Raw genomic sequence first — 16,030 nt, 5'->3', positions numbered from 1 at the left:
ATGAATGGTTGTTTGTCTCTCTGTGTTAGCCCTGCGATACACTGGTGACTTGTCCAGGGTGTACCCAGCGTCTCACCCAATGACAGCTGGCATAGGTTTGAGCCTCCCTGTGACCTGGAATTGGAGAAGTGGAAGAAAGTCAATGGAATGATGGATGAACAGATTAATGTTCTACTTGGTCCAAAACTGATTCTGAAGCATGAAAACACAGTGAACATCCACCCATTTATCACAGCAGGCACAAAAAGTCCTGGGACAGACACTTTGTTGTCTTAATCTTTAGATCAGGTTTTCACTCATGCAGGAGCGCCACTTTGGAAGAGCGAGTTACCACAGAATTGACATTTACTAGATCTTAGTGCCAGTGAGAATAAAGACGAATAGACCTATAGCGTGACCGAGTGTTTTTAACAAACATTTTCCAAAAAAGGAAAGGCATCTTTTCTGGACTGAGTTAATTTTACAGGCCACTGGGTCAGTTTGACTTTGGGGCCAATGCCATTGGGTCAGTGTGAGAAACTGTTCCTACAGAGACTGTAGAAACAGCTTAAATCTGCACAAGAACAGTTTCAAGTTCTTGGAGGTGCTTTAACGACCTGGAAAACCTAGGCTGAATGCAAAGTTGGTTTCACGAAATGTTGACTTGAGTATTCTGTTTGATCCATATTGTACGACCTAAACAAAATAAACCAATGTGGTTATATTTATGAAAGCATGTTGATTTTTTGGTACCTAAAACCTTTGCAGTAAACAACATATTACACACATCTTCCATATAAAAACATATTCAACAAATATCATTATGTTTTTCAGAGAAAGGTCTTCAGCAAATCTGTGTTATATCATAATATTCGGCACTGTTTGTATGCTTGGCTGCTGAGTGGAGCAAAGAACCATAGTAGGATAAATATTTATGTTTTATTAACCTTGCTTAGCTCAAAATGGTTCAAAATGCCAAGACTTCAATGTTGCGGGCCAAAATCTAATCTGGTCCATCAGTTTTCTAGGGATCCGGCATCCACAGAAGTCTTACTTAAGCTGTATCCTGTATATACAGAGTAAACATCTAGAAATCCTCAGTGTTTGCTAACAGGGCAAGAGGGCCTTGCATGTCTCAAAATGGATCATGGAGTATAAACAGTGTTAGGTGGGCCTGGGTAGCAGTTACCTCAGCTAAGGAGAGACTGTCACGCAGAAGTGGCTGGACACCATACAGTCCTCCTAAACCACAACAGAATTTGATTTTGTCGGAGGATTTGATGTTCAGCCGTTATTGTCGCAAAGCACGGGTTTATATGAACCAGAGTTTGCCAAACAAAACCATTTCAACCCATTCAGGTTGATAAGATCCTGTTCTGAGTCTTAGGAAGTTCACTAAGTTCACTGTTCCCATTGCTTCGGTCAATTATTGCTTAACCATTACTTTCAGGGCAGAGGTACTGCGGGTAGTTAACAAATTCAACATGCTTTTCATCAGAAAGGCATGCAGTTTTATTTTCTGATCCATATCAACAGGTAGCTGATGTAAGAATATTTCTAACCCGCACTGGCAACTGAAATTTAAAGCAATTTTCTGGAGCGTACTGCCCAATTTAATCGACTTATCTTATTCAACTTTAGTACGTCTGCTCTCTCTCTGACTTTACTTTGAAAATAAAGCATGTTTTCATCTAACCCTGTATATATATGTGTGGCCAACACAGTATAATGAATAAAATTTTCTCTTCAAAGATCAAAGATGAAATGGGCCAGGTGTTAACGAGTCTGGTTTGATTCTTACATGTCAACAATGTCGGGCTGTTTAAAATAAACCACATGTGAAAGGAGGCTGTTCCTGAAGTTCATTTCTCAGACCAAACATTTCTGCTTCTTACATGAAAGCAAGAAGCTATTTCGCATGAATGGCACAAAATCTAATTCAAGGTATATGCTTTGGATCAGGCTCTTGAAGTGGTAACGACTCCGTGTCAGGAAAGATCAAATTTGCTCAGTGGAGTTTTCTTGTGTAGGAGAACCCGAAGGAACCTAGATGACGGGCATTTAACCATGGTCCTTTATTTCCCTTCTATACGAGTCTACCAAGCAGATTCCAGTTGTCTATGCATCAGCGCACACTGAGCCAAGTGGGGCTCAGGTTTAGCCGGTCTGGGTCAAGCTGAGGTCTGGACTTTTAGTTCATCCTGGCTTCATGTTTCCCATCAGCAGCTGCCTCATGCAGTGACAAGACAGCACTCTTCCCGCTACAAAGACTTGCTCCAGCTGCTTCCACAACTGGGGCCACAGAGTCTAACAGTCTCTCTCTCTGTGTGTGTGTGTGTGTGTGTGTGTGTGTAAAGAGCTGATTGAGTGAGTGCACAAACGATGGTAAACTTTAATTCCGTGCCTTTGTATTGGGATCACAGTACAAGGGCATTTCTGCTTTGCTTTGTGCTCTTGTGCAAGTATAAATCATATCTTCCGATCTCTTTGTTTCTTTTTTCTATTGGTTACCATGTGCTCCTGCAGATCTCCGTCATGTCCCGAGAACCGCTGTGGAGTCTGGTTTCAGTGCACTTTCACATGATGGGACTTAGCTGTTTGTGCAGACGTAAAACTTCCTCCCAAATCCCCTCTTTAATGCTATAATGAATTTACAGTCAAAGGTTATGGAGTCTGACCTGTAGACAAACTAACATCTGAGTAGGATTACATTCTTTGTTTTAGTGTAGTCTGTGATGAATTGCTCATTTTAACAAAAGAAAATAAAGAAAGCTTTCAAGATCTTGGGTATTTTTAGGTCTTTATTATTAATGTAAACTTTTTTTTTTTTTTTACCAAAAAATAATATAGGCACACTTTACATATATAAAATAATGCTCTCCAAATGAAATATGAACATCTCTACATTAACTATAAACACATTCAGAGGATAATTATTCTTTATATTTTACATGTTTAGACACTTAACCTGCACTTGCTTATCATTGTTCTTAATGGTGTCAGTTTAAAGCTCAAAAGGCGTCATGACTAGCTCTCTCGAGGGGACATTTTCACTGACCGCGGTCTTACTTTTCAGCATAAGTTAGTCAAAATATTTTGAAGTAAAATGCAGACGACAGTCTGTAAACCATCGCAAGATAGTTGGATTTGTGTGTTGTTTTTTCCCCCCTTTTAATTTGACCCACCACCATGCGTGTGTTTATTTTTTTAAATCAATGTCAGTTGGTCACCCTGTTACTGAATGAGTACATTCCTACAGGTTCTTTTTTGTTCTTTTGCATAGATTTTGCTTTACAATTGGGGCATTAGTACAACTCTTATATAATAGAAATATAAAGACAAAGCAATATAAATTAGTTGTATACTGAATATAAGTAAACATATCAAGCTTAAAACACTTTATCACTCTTTTTTATGTACAATACATACTCTAATAATATGACAGTGAACCTGTACAATATGTACTGTAAAATATATATATATATATAGTATATTTAGTACAAAAGAAACCTAGCAGCATTAAAGGATTAAAAACAAAAGATGAAGAAAAGAAAAGAGTAAGAAGTGCTAAAATGCACCTGAAAAAAAATCTGTATTTGATTTTTTTTTTAAAATCTATAGTCTGATTTAGCTGTGGATCCAGGTGATGTGAATGATGGGTTCACATTATCTGCGCATCACAGCAAAACAGCTAGTGACACATCCTGGCTATTATATTCTGCAGTTAAACTGAAGTGCGCACAAAGATCCTCAAAGCATGCACACAAAAAAGAATGAGGGGAAAAAAGAGATTTGCAATTTTCAGCCATTTGATATGGCAGAGGAAAAAAAGTGTGGTTTGAGCGGCACCCTCAACAGACACATCAGTAGCTTTATCAATAAAACACATGCATACACAAACATACACAGACAGCATGGGGTCAAGAAGAAACACACCATGGTATGTTTTCTCTCTGTGAAAAGGATCAAGTCATACTGAAAGTGATTTGTGTAAATCTTCTCATTCTGTAGGTCAAAGATTAGAAATAGAGGCTGTAAATAAACGTTCAAAAGTGTAAACTCTCTAACACAAGGTTAAAAAATTTGTGTTTTTTTTTTTATTTCTGCAACTGCAGTCTTGTAGCATTTGAGGAACTGCTGGTAAAAAGCAATTGGAAGTTTTCAGTGCGTGTGTGTCTTGACTTAGAAAGCTTGGGTTTATTTTTTTAATCTGCTTGATCATTTAAATATATATCAGTGCGGATGGAAGCTTGTTATCCAGAGAATTGTTTTGTCTGTAAGAGTACTTGAGCATTTTGTAAAAATTTCTCACAAAGTGGTATTCTAGTCTTTAAAATCTGAGTAAAACTGGTGTTGGTGGTGTGGTATCAGATGACACTTCATGGGGATAAAGGATCAATGTTATCTCCGACAGGCGTAAGCATTAATATTTTTGATAACATAAAAACCTATAGTCATGGGAGGCATAGCTATTGTCCGTCCCGCCCTCAATGTCTTGGGCTTCAGCTCTGGGAATGTCTCATTGTTCATCATGACCAGCTTTTCCCCATTCAACTGGACATGTCTGCAAAGAGAAGAAGAAATACGGTGTGTTAACTCAGTGAGTTACAACATGCTTAAGTCACATAATCAAACTTACCGACCATCTTATATTCCAAGTCTTCTTCTCCTGCCTTCTGACAAATTAAACTGGTAGGCCATGGTAAGACTTTATCAACAAAAGACTCGGGATTTTCATTATTTCATGGGCCTTGTATCTTGCCTATCATTCTGCCAGCAGGGGGTGCTGTTGTTACATTATTGTAATAAAAAAAAACCTGCAAAGTTTGAAAACTGACATGTTAAGTGGAAAATACCAAGAGCAAACCCAAGTTTATTTCTCTGTTAACATTTTGGGTCATCTGTATTCCCTAATATTTGGCTTTAGCAGCATTTACTGCAGCTGCTCACTGTGATAAAAGTCATAAGGCTACAAAAACTAATATGCTCCTAATATATTTGAAATAATTTTCTACAATATAACACTTTAACACTGTTAAAGTGTTATATTGTAATGATTTAGGTTGTCACATTCATCAAAATAACCCTTGCTACATTCTTCAACTACTGTAAAACCTATTAATATTCATTTTTTCTTTTTTAAGACTCCTGACTAGGCATGATCATAGAAATCTACTTACGTGAACAAATCCAATTTTACAAAGTCAAACACCAGTTTCATTAAACCAAATAACAGTCAGTTTGAGTATGACCTTTACTTTTTTAATTCACAGTGGTTCTCTTTATCCATACAGGACACAATATGCTAATTATTATTAATGTAAATGCAGTCTGTCCACACTATTTTCTATCTTGTTATGACTACGTTTTCACTGAGATTGTAATGTTCACAATAATAAAGGAATAAAGGGCAGTGGTTTGAAGACTTTTACATGAACACTGAATTCAAGAAAAGATCAAATAAAATGATGTTCACTAATGAGAAGTTGTAATTCAAACCGGACTGCTCAAAGCCTTTCTTCAACATACATGGGTCTGAAAACTTAAAAAGTTCCACTACTCAAACCAATTTATAGACATCTGTTGTTGCTAAATTCATCATAAAAATCTCCCTGCACTCCATGTGGTAAATGAAAGCACTTTAGGCCAGGCACATCGTTAGCTTGCTCTCCTATTAATTGCCTTGCGATCCTGTTCTAACACCTAAAACATCCTCCATCATTACACTGTTATTGAAGGATCATGCCTGAGCTTTCATTAAGGCCGCATGTGGGTATCATATAACAAAAAGACAGACACGCACACACACAGTCTTAGGTCATTAGACTGTTATTTCAGGATTTGCGTCTTAAGTCTGAGTCCGAATAACAGGCCTGGGGATTAAGGGAGAGAGTTAAAGACTGAAACCATAAAGTTTTTATTTTAAGAGACATTTTAAGGAAATGGGAATTATATTACCTTGTTACATAAAGTGAAATATATTGTAGCCAAATGGAATGTATATAAAATGAAAAATCGATTGCTAAAACATCTGTTGTAGGCTATAAAAACAGACTCAAAAAGGACATTAAAACATTAAAACTTTGCAAAGGACTCTGTGCTCTCTGAAAATTTCCTTCAATAATTAAGCTGGCAAATTAAAGCAGTGCAATGACAATGACCATCTGAACAAACTTAAGTTTTATTTTTCAGTTAGCTTTAATTGTTACACATTATTCTTTATGAGAATACTTGTCTTCACCTAACTCTAATCCAGATAAAGACAGGAAAAGGTAATTGCATTTAAGTGTACATTTGCATGTTTTGCGGTGTGGCACTCACTCAGCATGCTGGCTCCATATAAATTATACACTGTGGTCATAAAAGTAAATTGAGTCACTGCAGCTCTTTGAAGTTTTGATGTTTAACACCCTATTAAGTTTGGAGGCATAAAGTTGTTTATAAAATTATAATTTTCCTATTCTTCATTTCAGTGTTTTTCTTTTACAAACCAAGGTTTACTCAAGCAGTGTACAAATAATCAACATTTTATTCTTTTATATGAGCAATAACTGTCTCTCAGCAGCACATTTCTCTTTCTTGAGTGACATAAATAAATAGAAAAGAACTGTTTCACATAGAAAACAATTACCTAAAGTACGTGTGCATGTTTAAGTTTATATCTGCACATGTGTAAGAGACAGAGAGGAAGCAAGAGAGATACTAACTTGGCTCGCAGTCCATCATTGCCATAGGGCTGCAGTAGGTACTGATGGACAGTCTTGTTCCGTAACGTTCCAGCCAATTTGATTTTCTTCCTCGATCGATGCAGGTTGATGATGTAGATCGTTATGGATCCTCTGACATAGTTATGACTAGTGTCACAAAGAAAAAGATGGACACTGCCTCATTAATTTTCTTTTACATTTAGAAAAAAAAGATCAGGGCACAACAGAAAACATTGCCTCTCCACATCTGTTAATGGGGATTCATTATATATTACATTGCCATGTTGAATAAAATTCTCTATAATTAAAGATGACTACAAAGAGAAGAAAATCTTTGATATTTGCATCCCATATAGTAATGGAATAAAACCACGACTCCTTGATCTAATCTGGATCAAAAGGCTTTCGAAAGATAAAGTAGGCAAAAAAAAAAGGAAATTCCTTTACATAGCAAGTTACTCTTTATTATAGCCTAAAACCCATCATCTACTGTATATTTAGCATCAACATATTAAACTGCATTTCATTTTTGAAGCCTTTATCATTCCAATAAAGTCTATCTAATGCAGAAATCCGCTTCTCTTATACAATATCCAGTATTAAAACCTGCCGCTGTCTGGCCCAGGGTCAAATGAGGGGTGTGAACACAAAGGGCAACACTTCTTGAGTTACACAGACAACAGTCTTTGAGTCCCTCTCCTTAGAGCAAAACACCGGGGACACAATTTGATAGGAATACTGGTCAAAGGTAAATAACTCAGTGAGACAGATAGGACAAACATGATAAAATCTAATAAGAGCCCATATATGAGGACAAAGACAACACAGCTCTAGTGAATACCACATGTCAGCCTTGGTGTTCACCGTCTGGTAGACATCGCTCCCAGTTACCACCTCCTAAATCTCATATCTTCAAAGCAATATTGGATTTTGGTTTTATGTTTACCTTTGTTTTTTGTGCACAGGTTTAGCAATTTCAGTAACCCGGCAGGACTGTTAATGTTTAATATATCTACCAGGAGATATAGTCCCGTACTCCTACTGGGAACACATTATGTCTGGCTCTGTGTTAAACTCCTACAGCCTTGTTTCTCAGAAATGTGGACCATGGTTCAGATGGTTAGATGGAGTAGGAGATAATAACCTTTTAGACCTTTAAAATGATGAGGTTCTTAAAGATCCAAACCAGGAACATAAACATGTGTTGATGCTGTTTGATGTTGGAGCATCGCTGGAAAGTGAAAAAAAATGCCATTCAAACCACTAAAAGGGGTAAAAGGGCAGTGGAAGTCATATTTAATCTGCAAAGACTGCTTGGACACATTTATATTTTTTGCTCTCTAATACAATTTTGTCAAACCACCAAGACTACAATGGTTTGCCTACTTAAGGGCTGACTGTGTAAAACCACAAAGTAGCAGAAATAATGGCAACTGAAGTGGCTTTGGATTTGAGACAGACCGCTTTAGTGCTTCACTGTCTGAACATATGAGTCTAGGGCTGATTGGTATCTTGAGTTTAGCTCACATGCCGAGGGCATTTCTCTACTCCTAAATTTACAATACATACCAAGAGACTGAGTGAGTACACTTGTTGAAAACTATTTAGAATATCTGCATGAGTGTCACTAGAACTCACGCTTCTGTAGTATTTCTTGCACATTTATCAACCCTCTATCTTTGCTGTGCTCCGATATTTTTCTAAGAGATGCTCCACCTGTAAATGAGCACCGTCTAGAGTATGGCCGTAAGTCTACCCTGGTGCTGACAGCCACTGGCCTGGGTTAAATGATAACCTTGAACAGGCCATGGTGGCACTCTTTATCTCCTCGCGGCACAGACTGCCTTATTGTCCCTCCCCCTCAAATATCCCCCTCCAGCCAATCTGACATGGGATAAAGGTCTGTGCACACCTTTCAGCAGCCCTTTGACGACAGGGAGACAGAACCCACACACCTGATAAGTGATACCCGTTAAGTTTTATAGTCTCTGAGCTGTGAATGAGCGGGTGTCTATGGTCTGCTTATTTATGGGAAGCCAAATGGTGGAGTTAGGGATTTTGTTCTTCCTCACCAGACACCAGCCTCAGGTGTTTGCGAGAGGCATGAGGGGGGGGTTCTTTAAACTACAGTCATCTGTTTTCTGACATTCCTGAAAGTATTGCTAGACTTTACTAAAAGTCTATGACCATTCAGCAGCAAAAGACAAAACCAAAAACTGGAACAGGTTACAAACTAATCCAAGGTAGTTAAGCACGTACTTTTGATAGCTGGTGCAGTGGGCATAGATACGTAGTTTGTCTCGTATGACTCGTCCTGGTTGCGGCTTCCTCTGCAGTCCAGCCACTCGCACAGCTAAAACCTTGGGACCAACCAGACGTCTAAACACCAGAGAAAACCAGTAATCCTGTATATGAAATATCATCACACACACGCACGCGCACACGCACGCGCACACACACACACACACACACACACACACACACACACACACACAGACAACAATTTGCATTATTTTTATGATTGCATTAGTTAATTCATTCTCATTGTAATTTTCAAGACAGGGTTCCAGTAGTGACAGTTGAAAGACACCAGTAAAAAGCAATAGTTGTGGAGAAGACGTTTTACATGCAAAATAAAAGAAAACAACATTTCATTAAAAAAAAAGAAGAAGAGAGAAACTCTGGATTCCCCTCAAACAGAACAGCTCCAAAATCTCTATTGTTTTTAATCGAGCCATGAAATGTCCTGGTGATTGTAGAAACAGATTTGGTTTCGCAAACTGTGAGAGTTAAGTATGTGTCGGTAAGTGGCTAACGTGTGTAAAGACAGATGTGGTGCACAAAAACATCAAGTCTGAATACTGGACTTCTAGTTGGAGCGCACTGTCACATGACACACGTCACATTGTATTTAACAACTGCTGAGTCGTTTAGATTTGACACTTCTTAAATATGACATTTTTACAAAATATTATGCTCTATCATGAATTGCTGTATTCATTCTGATTGTTGAGTGGTCCATCATACTAAGTTCCACTCTATAGACTATAGGGACTCAACACCTCTTCAAGAGACCCAGAACAACATGTGCTCCTCAGGAAGTTCCCATGCAATCCTGCATATGGCAACATTTAAGGGCTTCTTTTTTCCACTCAGACTTTAACTTAATTTGCTGCCAAGGCATCGAAGAAGCACAGCACAGTATAGAACAGTATAGTGGTGGCCACGGCCAGAGGGACGGATGAATGAATGTATGATCCATGATTATTACACAAAGAATAAGACAAAGTGCAGTGACGAGTCTTGGGTTTAATTTATTCCAAACTTGTTGCTTTGTTTTTAAATATCAAAAACACAAGTAACAAAAAAACATCAATAAACCGATATAATTTAATCTGTGGCTGTAATGACCACAGCAATGATTAGTGATTGTTAATGTGGAATATTTTAGAGAAATATCTGTTGAGGTCCTAGATCTCCAGCTGTGTAACTGTTTCTTTCTTATCCTTTTGCGCGCCATCGTCTTTTTTCACCCTTTTCCGTGTCTTTTTTAAATTTAATTTTGTTTTTTTGCACCTTACTTTCCCCCCTTGGATAGATATACAGACAAACATCAACTGCTGGAACAACCATTACTTAAAGAACTGGTAACATGCCAATATAAATAAAATAAAAACACCAGACACCAAACAAACTTCAGCTGTTCAGAGGTAACAAAGGATGATAACAATTAAACCTTTATGGTTAGCTAATACGGACAAATTAGATTCAGCCCACTGCATCATCAACCTGCTTTTGATGTAAGAAATAAAAATTCTTTCTTCTTTAACTGTGAGCAAAAATCTCCTTACTTACTGCCAGTCAGACAGAGTTCTGTTTAAAGAATGGATCTCAGACAAAATTAGCCATCTCTGTAATTTAGGCGTTTACTACTCACTTCTGAAGGGGATGGCTGACACATGTGGAGTCAAAACAACACAAAACAGGAAAGAGAAGCATGATTGGGAAAGAAGAGTATGCTTTAAAAAAAAAAAAGTAGGAAGGGGAGGGGAGAAAAGTGTGGAAAAAAGATGAAGCAGTTGAGCCATTCAGTGGGCTGGGGGCTTTCACTAAATTCTACCAATGGTGGAGTTATCCTATAGGGGATGGGGCCAGGTCATAAATTTCCCATGCAGTGGACAGGTTGGCGCTGCAGTGAATTCTCTCAGCGGGTAGGCTGGTGCAGCCTTCAGACATCCAGCCATGTTAAAAGCATTGTGATCTTAGCGGGAGATCCCCATTCCCAGAAAAATAATGGAGACAAAGAGGGAGGAAAAAATGAAGCCATCTTTATTGTTTAATATCTTATAGGTGAAGTGAGGTTAAAGTAAGTGCATGCCCGCTAGTGAGATCTAATGAGGGCATTTCTGAATAATGTTTTGCAGATGTAATTAGTTCATGAGCCCAATAACATTAGCAGCTAATAATGTATTTTGGAGCTGCCAGCACACATTAGACTACCTATTTCTAAGTAAAGCAAAATGAAAGGAATATAAGTCCTAAATAATAACAAATGTTTGATAAATGCCATGACTCCATCATTTTTTCCTTTATTGTTGTAAGAATGATTTACTGTCATTAATATAATCTTTTCACCCTACACTGCCTCTGCTTTATATTTTTTATAACTGAATAAATCTTTTTTATGAACTTGGCATGTGGTAGCATTTTATCACTTCTTGACATTTCAGAATTTTTTTTAACAAAATGAAATTAGCTAAAAAGCGAGACAATGCTACAAAGCACAAAGCACAAGAATTTAATTAGACGGTTTAATAAGAAACAAACATCGTGACTGCAGAGGTGAACCTCTTACACGTGTTAATATAATTCCCCCCTCATATTCTAATAATGCACAACCAAGTGACTAACAATGAAACAATAATACATTTTTGTTTTTTAGACCAAACCACCAGGGAGCTTGGCATTGGGCAGTCTCATTCCACACAGGTTTGCAGGCTATTTGACTAACATGCCTGTGCATCAGATTCTCAGGTTGCAGATCTCTCACCGGCAGACTGTCCCACACAGAGAAGCACAAAGTTATGATGGGGGTTGAGGGGAGCAGTGACACTGTCCTGTGCTACTGATAAAGGGCTAAGGTTACATGGCATTTTGCCCCCGCGTCTAACTACTCATCACCACTAAACACCTTTCATCTCAGCTAATAGCTCCCACGGGAAAGAGCAAGAGGTGCCATCAACGCACCAAGTCTAATAAGGGAAAACTCTTGCATAGTTGTCTGGTCAGATCTTGGCCATTTTGATTGCAGCACTAAGAAAGTGAACAGACATTTTAATATTTTTTGAAATAAAATAAAGAGACTTACAGGTAGAGGGTTAAAATTCTGGTCCACAAGATGTGTGTATCCATAGTCAAAGAATGAGTGACGCAACACAACATCAATGCCATTCAGTGCAGCCATACCCAGTGTGTTCATCCACCTGCAATATGTGAAAAATATGTGATACATGAGAAATAGTCAATATTTTATTAGGAATAAATACTTTTAACTAGAAAATATGAAATATTTTTTAATTGTGGCTTCCAATGTTTTAAGCAAAGGTAGTATGATGATAACAATACTTACAGAAAGCCAGCAGCATACGTGTCAGAGAGATTGCTGATGCCGCTTGCCCATGCTGGCCCAAGTCCACCAAGCCACACCTTCTTACCTGGAGTATGTGTGTTCACAACCTGCGATGAGTCATTGAAAAGAAAATTATCAACAAATTTGGATTTCACATTTTAGGATTAAGAATCATTGCAACCTTTTCCATCTAAAATAATCTGAGGACCATCCAACTCACGGTTGGGCTCGGCTGGAGATTATCCCAGCTAACATTGAACAAGAGGTGGGATAAGCCGCATCCCTAGTCCATCTGAGGAGCATTACAATCCTAAATTCTTAACTTTATAAACTTTAATGATGAAGAGGAACCTTCTTTGTTTTGTTATGCTAAATGACTGCATTTTACTGTTTCTGTAAACAAGTGAGACGTCGTAAGAGTTTGTAACAAAATACTTCTAGCAATACAAAGAGAACAATGATAAATATAATAATAATAATAAGAAATCAGAAAGACATAAACCTGACCTTATTGTTTGAGTGGTGGTACACAGAGGAATCCCACTCCTTTTGCCTGTTTTAAGTTTTATTTCTTGGTAGTGATTGCTTATTTTCCCTGATCATCTTTCAACTCACCTATTTTGATAATATTTCGAATTGGCAGCTATAACCATCTTACCCTCAGGGCTTACTTTTGTGGTTTGCACATGTGGCTTCTTCAGCAACCCCGCCCCAAAACTATCTCAGGACTGGATGATTTGCAAACTCATTAGAAATGCAAATATATGTCTGGTCATATAGTTTGTATTTACACTACAGGTATAGAACTCCAGAGTTTAAGGAGTCATTACAGGCACCCCCATTTTATCAAGCATACAATATATATTCATATGACTGGGATTATTTATAGTCAAAGTTTAAGTAAATTTAAGTACCTTGGTCACTTTACTGATCTGCTCTGCAAGTGTGTCCAAAAGTCGAGTTTTTAGGAAGTCCTCTGCTTTGTTTATTCTGCCATCCATGTAATAACTGTAATGAAAATGCAAGACAAACAACGTGAAAATATATGCAAATTTATATAAATTTGATATCCTTGATTTGATATCCATCTATCCATCCATCCATCTGCTTATGTTCAGTCTAACCTTGCAACGATGAACTTTAAACTGTAAAGGTTTTACAGCAGCTTTGATAAACAGGCACTGACATACTCAATTATATTTCAGTGCAGTGATAATCCAATTTTACTGAGATTGCATAATGGATGGCTTGGAAGCATGGACATTTCAGACAGACTGAATAATAAAGACATCAATCTGCATGTGTGTGAGAAAAGGATAAAAAACAAAAAGACATGAGAGAAAAAGAATGTGTTTAGGCAGCATGAAGAGAAGAATTTATTTATTAGAGCCAAAGTCCTGCTGAACAAAACCCTGTGGGAAAACAGAAATCCCCTCCAACATACTCTCTAAACGAGGGAAAGTCAGTGATAATAGCTACACTGTCTAGTGCATATTCAGGTGCCATTAAAAGGCTTTCCCCCCACTATTTTATTTGATGAGTGAGTTGCAAAGTTAGAGCAGTGAACACGTAAATATGTCTGTTACATTCAACTGTTTCCAAACAACTTAACACTAAACCAATCTGTGGCAGGTAAACTTCCTTGTATTTTGTTGTTGTCCTAGAGTTTTTAATCTGGTGCCTGTGGCAAGACGCATGACGTTAGGAAGGCATTTTATATCAACCAGTAATGACCAGTTAACCAGAAAGCTTAAGACAACAATAATTGTTATGACAAAGAAGGCTACAGCCTCCTCCTGGCACAGCTTCTGTAAGGTCTGGCTTTTCCTTATTGGGAGATGTGTATCAGAAAACTACCTTGATCATGTTTGTGTAATTACTCTCCCTGCCAGAGGGGGGAGACAACAGTTGTACACTCAATCAATCAATTAATTAGTCAGTACACTGTGATTGGCTCTCCAAGGTCTAGTTATTTCAGAAACAGCATTTCTATGAACAAAGAACTGCCTTGCTTATTTATATTGTCAAAAGTATCCCAGAGTCCTATATATTAAAAATTTCCACATTTAGCTTGAGTGTTTCATTATCTGGCCAACTGCTTCAGTAAATAGTTATGATTTATTTTTAAAAGACAGCAGCAAGTGTTCACCTCTTAAATGCTATCCTCTGGGTATTGTTATAAATTAAAAATGAAAATATTCAGGGTGATCAATGGTACAATGGTGAAAAGAAATTACAACTATTAAGCCCAGTGATGTCATTAAATATCATCCTTTGCACAAACATCAGAAAACGAAGCATGCATAGCAGGTGAAATAATATAGATGTGTCCTTTTCTAAATTTTTAAAAGCAGCACATGTTATAAGATATATCCAAATTTCTAGAAAGATGGAAGTAAAGAATATTTTATGTAAAATTGTTTTTTTTTTCTTCTCCTCAATCAATTTTTAATAGACACACTTAGGTCTCTTGGAGAATGCTAGTTAGCATATTTCTTAATCAAAATTTCAAAATAAATGGGGACAACATAAGTAAGAATGAAAGTAGAGTATTAGACCATATAATCATAACAACCAAGGGATCATAAATTCAAAAACTATGTTAGAACCTCTACTGAACCTTTTTGGAAAGGTCTACAGAAATGACAGATGTGCCAACAAAACTGCTGAGAACAGAGCTGAATTTAGTTTATGTGGGGTGAAGCAGTGTTGCAATCTGAGCTTAACCTTGTTGAAATTTTCCTCATAGCACTGGAGAAGTCCCAAGCTCCTGGCCTCAAACTGTAAACAATGCACGGATTAAGTCATAGCCTTACACAAATTATTTGGCTATCCTGTCATCTTTTCTGAGAGCTTACAATAATTCTTCAGTCTAGATCTAAGGGAAGAAATTCCAGTTCATATATGGAAACAGAATAAGACAGCACAAATTCTATCTACATCTTACACTACAAATTACCATTAGGGTTAATTTTGCTTAGAGTATATACAAGCATCCAGTAAAAAAGCAACACAAGCCTTTAAGATAAACACTCAACTTGGTGGTTCATTAGTGCAGGAACACACACACACACAAAACAAATTATGCAAACAATGCTCAAGTATTTTGACCAAAAACTTAGAATTAGTATTCAGGTCCAAGCTTCTCAAACAAAACCACAAAATTTTCCTTTGTTCATTCAACGTTTGGCATGCTACTTTGGGCTAAACGTTCCAAAATTCACTAAAATGCAAAAATTAACAACACAGGAACTGAATGTTTTTAGACAAAGATCTACTTGGTCAGCTTGTTTTACACTGCTCTCTCCAAGTGCCAGCACCACATCAAATACAGCTCACTTACAAAAGTATCTAGCACTCCACTAACACCAAAATATGGCACAGCCTAGAGACACAGATGTAATCAGTTCAGACAGGGATAGACAGAAGCAGAGGTGCAACTGCATCAGTACCACAGTTTGAAAACTATTTAGCTGAAATGGTACATTTATTTATTTATTTTTTAGATAAATGGTTTTGATTTGTAATGATCACAGAAGATACTTTTAGAAGACTGTTACTAATTTTTGCACTCGTGGAATTTTTTGCTAATGGTTTTTTAAAAGCCCTAAACTATAAACAATGTAGAACAACTTACTTTTAATAACTGCATGTGAGGCACCAAAAATTGTCCATCTGGTGTAGCAAGAGATTTTGGGAGTAAGCAGAGGGGTAG

General features: G+C 37.4%; 1 protein-coding gene across 1 annotated transcript in view; it reads right to left on the bottom strand.

Moving 5' to 3' along the window:
• Positions 1-2,772: 2,772 nt before the first annotated feature.
• hpse2 (heparanase 2) overlaps positions 2,773-16,030 on the bottom strand; it is a 49,827-nt gene continuing 36,569 nt past the window's right edge. The window contains exons 7-12 of the mRNA XM_006783909.3: positions 13,230-13,323; positions 12,316-12,422; positions 12,055-12,169; positions 8,946-9,091; positions 6,687-6,833; positions 2,773-4,543 (exon numbers count right to left, since the gene is read on the bottom strand). Of these exons, the coding sequence (XP_006783972.3) occupies positions 4,381-4,543; positions 6,687-6,833; positions 8,946-9,091; positions 12,055-12,169; positions 12,316-12,422; positions 13,230-13,323 (772 nt within the window). The 3' untranslated portion in view covers positions 2,773-4,380. The remainder of the gene's footprint in view (positions 4,544-6,686; positions 6,834-8,945; positions 9,092-12,054; positions 12,170-12,315; positions 12,423-13,229; positions 13,324-16,030) is intronic.

This window comes from Neolamprologus brichardi, chromosome 13, assembly GCF_056152115.1.
Source record: "Neolamprologus brichardi isolate AB-2024 chromosome 13, ASM5615211v1, whole genome shotgun sequence".
In the NCBI taxonomy this organism is placed as follows: domain Eukaryota; kingdom Metazoa; phylum Chordata; class Actinopteri; order Cichliformes; family Cichlidae; genus Neolamprologus; species Neolamprologus brichardi.
This window is presented reverse-complemented; position numbering and strand designations above follow the sequence as displayed.